Source organism: Mugil cephalus, chromosome 8 (assembly GCF_022458985.1).
Source record: "Mugil cephalus isolate CIBA_MC_2020 chromosome 8, CIBA_Mcephalus_1.1, whole genome shotgun sequence".
In the NCBI taxonomy this organism is placed as follows: domain Eukaryota; kingdom Metazoa; phylum Chordata; class Actinopteri; order Mugiliformes; family Mugilidae; genus Mugil; species Mugil cephalus.
The window spans coordinates 1643667-1652490 of NC_061777.1; the positions used below are offsets into that span (position 1 = coordinate 1643667).

Genomic DNA, 8824 nt, shown 5'->3' on the forward strand with positions numbered 1-8824 from the left:
ATTTTTATGAGCTTAACAAAACTGAATGCTTAGTAGAAGAGAATCAAAAGATATTCACATGTTAAGATGTGAGTGACTGGACTGACCAAGGAAACAGGAAATGAGAATATGATCTGAGGAAGACACCATGTTACTGTCTGCTGCTAAAGCTTTACTGACAGGAAATTAATCTCATGACTAATGCCACACAAAGTGAAAGTAGCTGACTGAGACTGAGCAGACATACCATTAGAAAACACGTATTTGGAGGATTTTAACAGGAAAAGTGAAGAGACTGTACATTGGTGAGTCCTGCTGTTGAAACTATTTCAGTTACAAATGGCTGAGAAAGTTGCTCTTGTTGAAAGTTTTCTGAGCTGCCATGTGTGTTCAGAGACTTTCAGAGATCCTGTGTCTCTGAGCTGCAACCACAACTTCTGTTCAAGCTGCCTGCAGAAATTCTGGGAACAAGCTAAAAACAAAAACTGTCCTATTTGTAAAAGAAAATCCTCAAAAGAGAATTTGTTTGTGAACTTTGGACTGAAAGATCTGGCTGACTCCTTTGCTGGAAGACAGAAATCTGGATCATCTGAGACAGAAAAGAGAAAAGAGAAGTCAATAATGAAGGTTTGTAGTAAACACAAAGAAGAGCCTAAACTTTTCTGTGAGGATGAGCAGAGAGTTGTGTGTCCTGTCTGTGAGTTTTCTCTCCACCACAATCACAAAGTGGTTCCTATAGAACAAGCAGTCAGTGACCTGAAAGAGCAGCTGAAATCTGACTTAAAGTCTCTGGAGGACAAGAGGAACAAATACAAACAAGTGAAGAAAACATACAATGAGGTGATTCAACACTCCAAGAAGCAGCTGCTGTCCACAGAGAGGCAGATCAGAGCAGAGTTCAACAAGCTCCACCAGTTCCTGAAAGAGGAAGAGGAGTCCAGACTGGCAGCTCTGAGGGAGGAAGAGGAGCAGAAGGAGAAGAATGTGAGCAGAGAGATGAAGAGGATTCAGGAGCAGATCTCCTCTCTGTCAGACAGTATCTCTGCTGTTGAAGAAGAGCTGCAGAAACACCCTATGCCATTCCTCAGCAGTTATAAAGCCACTCAGACCAGAGCCAGAGACCAGTGCTCACTGTCAGATCCACAGCTGGTCTCAGGAGCCCTGATAGATGTGGCCAAACACCTGGGCAACCTGGCCTTCAGAGTCTGGGAGAAGATGGAGGAGAAGGTCCACTTCAGTCCTGTCATTCTGGACCCAAACACTGCAAGTCCCTGGCTCCATCTGTCTGATGATCTGACCAGTGTGAGGAATGGAGACACAGACCAGAAGCTTCCTGACAATCCAGAGAGAAACACAAATTCTGCCAATGTTCTGGGCTCTGAGGGCTTCAGCTCAGGGAAACACAGCTGGGAGGTGGAGGTGGGAGATCATCCTGCCTGGAATGTTGGTTTAGCTAAAGAGTCAGTTGATAGGAAGGGCAAGAGATATGCCTCACCAGAGTATGGAGTCTGGTGTTTATCACATGGTGATGGAAAATACTCTAATGGTGTTGGTCAGACTGTGACAGTGAAGAAGAGTCTCCAGAGGATCAGAGTCCAGCTGGACTATGACAGGGGGGAGGTGTCCTTCTACAACTCCGAAGACATGACTCACATCTACACTTACAGAGACACTTTCACTGAGAAACTCTTCCCATATCTCAGTGTTGGAAAAGCTGGTGCTGACAAAATCTCTGACATCAAAATCAGAAAGTGAGATTTCTCTGTAATGTTTGTTTTTCTGTGACGATCATTCAAGGTGAATTTCTCTGTAAAGTCATCATCACACAACAATGATATTTTCCACTGAAAGACTTTTTCATTCTACTTGAAGGTAGGTTGTAATTTTAAATCAATTATTGGAAATGTTATAATGAATATTTTAATCGGAAAAAAATGTTAATATTTGATTAGAAAAAGTATATTTTGAGTTTGAAAGTTTTAGTTCCCTCCACTGATGAGTTATTTTATCCTTTAAGATGTTCTAATGAGATTTTCAGTGGTTGAGTAAATCTAAAATCATCGCGTCTGTTTGATTGTTCTTATTTTATTCAACAGCAGAACTGATTTATTTCCTTGGTTCACAGAAACTGTTAATCCAACTGTCTGAAATGAATGATGTTGTGTTGTTTTTAGTTTGTGTAGGATGTAACTTCATGTTGTCGATATTTTGCTCATGTTTAATGGATTATAACAGAATAAAGTCTCATGTTGTTTAGTAAATACTCTGATCATACTGTAATCTGAATGATGCTCTCTTGGCTTCTAACAAACATGCTCAGTGTGTCCAGTCACTTCTTCTCATGTAATTAACCCCCTGTAATTAGGTCATAAAACAGAGTGAGTGGTGTTTTTGTGATAATGTCTCAAGACATTCCCTGAGAATCAATTTCACACGTGGTCGTTTGCTTCCATCTAGTGGAAGCTGGATACATCTAACAACTGGTAACCTGAAGCATATCATATCCTGGACTTTACCCATTTCACTTTTACCATTCATGTGAATGTGAGAAAAGTCCACGATCAATGTGAGCATTGTTTTTGTTCTGGTTATTTACAAGAGGGTGACAAAAACATTTTAAAAATATGACAGTGTTTAATGTAATTTAACTATACTGTATGTGTGTTAATGTACTGTGTGTGAAACCATCATGACGATAATTGTGGTTCATTTACTTTCTAGTTCATGAGAGAGAGATGAGAATCACTGTGATTCTGTAAATATCAAATATATATATAAATACATAGGTTCACTTGTCTGTTTTTTAGACAATAAAGTTCTATTTTGCAATAAACTTTCACTTCTGCTGTAATTATATACATATATATTCATTCCTGTTTTCTGTTTTAAATGTTGCGTTAAAGAGCTGTCACTGGTAAGATTTGGTGAAGTTCCCCTGGTATTTATGAATTCAGGTCACATGGGAGTTATCAAGTCATGTCATAGTCCAACCACTTTGCAAGAAGCCTGGTCTTGACCCAAATATTCCAAGCAATTTTAGGCCAATTTCTGAGCTTTCTTTTTTGTCCAAGGTGTTAGAAAAGATTGATTTGAATCTGACTCTCTCCTTTTTAAATCAAAACTATATTTGTTGAAAATTCACAGTCAGGGTTCAATGAACACCACAGCACAGAGACGGATGGCAGCAAATACTCTATCTAAATTCGTCAACACAGCCTTGACACCACAAACAACGACAATTCTCCTCCACGGCCTGTCACACTGGGTTGACATCTCTGATCCTAGAATAGAATAGAAATTCGAAAACTTTATTCACTCTTTACTTTATTCATTCCCTGGGGGAAATTCGAGATTGAAATAAGTGGCGAGCCAGCCAGGAGTCAAACCAGAATCTTCTGATCCGTAGCCAGGGTAACGTAGACACGTTACCCTGGCCATGTCCTGCTCTTGATCAGTTCTACTTCTACATATTAAACAGACAACTCACTTTTTCCATTGGTAGCTCCTCTCCACACATGCAAATATCACACATGGGGTTCCTTGGGGTTAGTTCAGGTCCACTTCGCTTCAGTCTTTATGTGTTCCCGTTGGGAAATTATCCAAAGATACAACATGTTCTTCCATTGCTACTCTGATGACAGATCTACCTTTCCCTCAATTCTCAGACCGTCATCACCTGAATAAAAAACTCTTTTGAAGACATCAAAGACTGGTTGGCTCAGAACTTCCTTCAGCAGATGAGGACAAGACAGAAGTCTTACTCTTTGGCCCTCCACATCGTACAGCTGCTATCGCCTCAACCACCTCTCCCTCTATATCACACCATATGTGAAGAACCTGGGTGTTTTATATTCCCTCTGCAGCCTTTTCACAGCCATGGGGAAAAAGCAGTGCTTGAATCTGTTGGTGCGGGCCCTCTTGAATTGAAGGGGTGAGTGTTGGTGAAAATAACACTGACAGAAAGTACATGAAAACTAACTAAAGTATTAGAGTGCACCAGTCAAAGGGGAGGTATAGACTAATAAAAGCTGTCATGTCAATATAATCTAAAGTAATAAAACAAAAACATAATGAAAAAAAGAAACCATCTTTAAATAATACTTAATTGTTGAAATTGTGATATTAATAAAATGTCTGAAAATATGAAAATAGAGAAAATGAAAAACAAATAATAATTCAAACATATTGCCTTTAAATTTAATTAACCCCAGAAGTGCAAAATTGTAGCATTAATAGAATATTAATTGAATGTCCATTTTGAAAATTTGCAAAATGGAAAGAAATAATAAAATAAATAAACTTATTATTAATCTGAAAAAATGCTGGTCTCATTTATATGCAAAACAGAGATAGAGTTAACACTGACCCATAAGCTGCTTAGATTCATGAAAAACACAATAGCGTCTGCAGATTTCCACTTTTTGTAGAGGTCCTACCAAACTGCCTTGTCAAGCTTCTGGAACCCTTTCGTGGGAATGTTAACATTCTCATGCTTGAATACAGCCAAGATTTTATTGTACAGCCTATAGTGGATGGCCTCAAACTCATTGAAATCTTATGGCATATTTGCTTTTACATAGGCCTTTAAAACCAGGCAATCAACAAAAGTGGTGACACATATTTTGCCCCGTCTCATCTCTTGAGGATTCAAGCTATGTTTCAGACTGGTTTGTGTTCTGGTAACTGGTGTTGAGGCCCAAGGATCTCCATGGTAGGGGTCTCTGGTGAGAGGCAGGCAGGGCTAGTTGATGCCTCTCCAGAACATGGTTTCACAAACAAGCCTCTAAATGCGGTACCCAATCTTTTCAGAGACCATGTCTTTCTTGGACTTGTTGCTGCTGCAGGTGTCTCCTCTAGATCCTGGTCTTCTTAACCCAGCACCAGTCAGTGTTGTCCTCAACTATTGAATTCTGGAGAGAGGAGGTGTTCATCTGCTCAAAGTCTTGGGCTGGTTTCTCTTGCGGTGACTGGTGACATTCAGTGACTTCCATGGTGGTTTTCTCTGGTGACAGTGGGACAGGAGTAACAGCGGGCAGTTTCACACATAAGCCTCTACCTTCGGTTGTCACTCCTTTCAGAAACCATTTATTCTTAGACTTTGGACCTGTGGCTTTCAGACCCTGAACTTCTTCAACCTAAGACTGAGCAGTGCTGTCCTCAACCACTCCTTCCAGAGTGGAGGTTTCCAGCTACTTAATGTCTTGGGCTGCTTTGACTTCAGGGTCCATGAGAACTACAGCCGTGGGCTCTGGAAATTGCTCAACAGAAACAGTCACCACCACAGTAGTGACCTGGGGCATCATGTATCAAAGTGCATACGCCCAGAAACGTGGCGTGCGCCAACATCAACATCAATGTTCAGATGTATCAAAAGTGAATTGACCGTGGAAATGGGCGGTGACCTCTGCCAACATCATGGCTGGCGTACGCCGGTTTCCACAGCTATTGTTCCTTTGCCGACACTAAGAGGCGAGGAACTGTCAATAATGTGAAATCAAGTAGTTCTTGGAGGATAAACACATCAGAGACACATTAATGCGCAATTAACACACACGTGTTTGTAACCATTGGTGGATATAAAAGCATGCGCAAAGTGATGAAGAAAATGGTATTAACAATGGCAGATGCCCTAGAGCGCAACACAGCACGGAGTCAGGGGTTGTCCTGCCCACACAGATGCTGACCACTCTGGGGTTCCTGGCAACAGGAGCTTTCCAGCGTGAACTGGCCGACCGGTCAGGAGTGTGTCGGTCAACCTTAAGTCGAGCCATGCCACCTGTGTGGGACGGGATCATCAGAATGTCATCCAGGTACATCAAATTCCCATACAATGCTGTTGAACAGGTCAACATTAAAGCGTGGTTTGCATCAAGAACTGGTTTCCCTGATATAATCGGAGCTATTGACTGCACACATATTGCTATAAAAGCGCCATAACAAGATGAATTTGTTTTTGTGAACAGGAAACATTTTCATCCCATAAATGTTTAAATAATATGTGATGCACAAATGCAGCTTACTTATTTCGTAGCAAGGTGGCCTGGTTCAACACATAAGTCGCCCATTCTGACCAACTGCATGGTTGGGAACTGGCTGGAGGCTGATACAGTTGGCGCGATGGGTGGCTTCTCGGTGAGTAAATAATTTAACCATTGATAAAGTTGTGTTGTCCTAAGTGTTCGTTTCCTACTGAAGCACCTACAATTAGAAAAAAGGTTAGTGTGCTTCATTCAAATGGTGTATGAACAATGACATTTTCTGCCTTCATTTGACCCCAGGGGACCGTGGCTACCCCCTGAGAATGTGGCTCTTGACCCCTCTCACCCACCCTGGCACCAACCAAGAGAGGAGCTACAATGACCTCCAGTCCCAAACTCAAAGGGAAAGCTGAAGGGACGCTGGTGCTGCTTGGACAGGTCGGGGGGAAAGAGGCAAGGACACAATTTAGCTACTTATTACAAGAGCATTTATTGCGTTGCTAATATCTCCAAGGACGGTTACTATTTGACCCAGACAATAATTGATGGCACGGATCTAACAATTTCGTCTTGTGATTCCGGCACAGTTCGGGTGAGGACACGGCCAGTTGGGCGAACGTCAGCAGCTGGTGTGGAGTCGCCAGGCACGCCAAAACTAAAAAAATAAAAATAAAGAAAAATTGAACATTGAACACGAGTCAACGTGTTTAATATTCTGGCAGCTTCATGCACAAGCTATGTGTATTGGGAACAGCCTATTGTACGACCAGTATAACGACAATATTTCTAAGTTTAACATATTTACCTTGGGAATGATCTGTGTCACTGCAATGGGCTCCCATAACTCGGGCAAGAGCTGTGTCACCCACTATAACGGCCACTCTCTGGTCGGAGGGGGTACGTTCGTACCCTCCTGACCCCCCGTCCGTTGCGATCACGTTTCGGCGGTGTTCCGAAATCCTCCGCTTCACTTCCACCTTTATGTCAGACCATTTCCTTTTTATTTCCGGGTGCGCGCTGCATTAACAGCGTCACACACACGCTCCCACTCACTTTTTTTTATTTTTGCGTTTATGCTTGACAACAGGCTACCACATAGAATATCACTGCATGTCTCCACTTCATTCAATAACACTTCGACCTCAGATTCGGGGAAGTTCCTTTTTACGCGATGCAGGCCATACTTAAATACATTTGTATATTTAAATTGGGGCATGGACAGGGAGGAGTTTGGCACTCCTACATGTGCACTCAATTCCATGTTAATTGGGATGTACAAACGTAAACTGCTTGGATCCAGGCGCACGCACACTTTGATACATCAGATTTTTTTTGGGCGGACGCCAATTTCCGGATTTTAGCGCACGCCATGTTTCAGTGGGAAATCCACCCAAGTCTTTGTACATGAGGCCCCTGGTGCTGAAACCCAGCACTCTCTGTAGCAGCAAGTTCTGATGACTTTATTGAGGCCGATCTGACTACAGCGGTTCGCACCTTTTAACACAAAAGCCCTTAGTCTTAAATTTCAGACGCAGTTTCTTTTTAAACTCTGGGTGAACAATTGAAGCCTGGCTTACTGCCAAGCTCTTGGTCTCTTCCTAAGACTGAGCACTTTCATCCTCCACTCCTATAATCTCCAGAGAGGAGGATTCCTGCTACCCACACTCTGGAAGTGTTTTTTTTTGTCTGGTAAGTGATGCTCAGGGACAACCACCATCACAGCGGTGTTTGCCTGAAACTGCTACTCAGGTACACCGAGCACCACAGCAGCAACTACTGGAAGCTACTGCTTAGACAAAATGACCTCCACAGTGGTCAACGTGTGACGTCTGGTGACTGTATGATGTCACTCTGACTCCAGCAGGAGGCTTTTTGATGTTATGTAACATAATAGTTCAGTTTCATTCATTCATTGCATGATCAATGACGTTAACTACCTGGCTAGTGTTTGATTTAGGACTTTACAGCACAGCTTGGGGTTTGCAGAGTCACAGGTTCGCCTCCCACCCTGTCCATGGCTGTGGTGCCCTGAGCAAGCACCTAACTCCCAATATACACAGCTAACCCAATATGCTCCCTGGGCGCACCCACCATCATCAGAGGGGCTACAGCCCACTGCTCCAACTGTACACATTACTGTGTGTGAACAAATGGATGGGCCAAACAGCAGGACAGAATTTCTGTCCTTTAATACACAGTTGATGAATATGACGTTCTATTGAGTAAAAACTAATTATTTTTTGGGTTACCTCTGTAAGCACAGTTCACGTCTGAGTGTTGTAGAAAATAATACTAACAGTCAGAAGGTGTATAAAAACTAACTAGATTATGATAGTGCACCAGTCAATCTAAAGGGGAGGGGCAGAATGATAAAAGCTGTCATGCAAAGTCCAAAGATAAGGTTTTATTGATCCTATTAAAACGTAATCAAAAGTAATAAAACACAAAGGAATGATCATTAAATACGTGCACATACACATAGTTGTACAAAAAGTAAAAAGTGAAGTAGTAATAACAAAAAGGATGAAATAGATATGTGTGTATATATGTGGATGAGCCATAATCAGACACCAACCAGTGTCACATTCAGTCAGGTTACAAAGCGTTGAAGAAACAACATGTTCTATCTAAAAGTCATAAAAGTAGAATCATTTTAGACGTTAATAATTAACCAATTAATGTTGGGGATGAAATTGAGAGTACACTTTGAATGTCATTGACAATCTTGACATTGTTGAAGCCAAGACACAGTGGCAGGATGTGAGATCTTGAACTGAACAATATTTACTTGGACTGAAAAAAACTCAGAGACAAGATAATTCACTTGAGTGAGTTTCTTCTTTTAGAACAATTTGAAATCTGAGAAA

At 41.7% G+C, this 8824-nt stretch overlaps 1 protein-coding gene across 1 annotated transcript; it reads left to right on the forward strand.

The window, feature by feature from the left end:
* The first annotated feature begins 317 nt into the window (after positions 1–317).
* LOC125012691 (nuclear factor 7, brain-like) lies at positions 318–1734 on the forward strand. Its single transcript, XM_047592782.1, has one exon. It carries the CDS (start codon positions 319–321, stop codon positions 1732–1734), a length of 1416 nt encoding a protein of 471 aa, XP_047448738.1. The 5' UTR covers position 318.
* The last annotated feature ends 7090 nt before the right edge of the window (positions 1735–8824 follow it).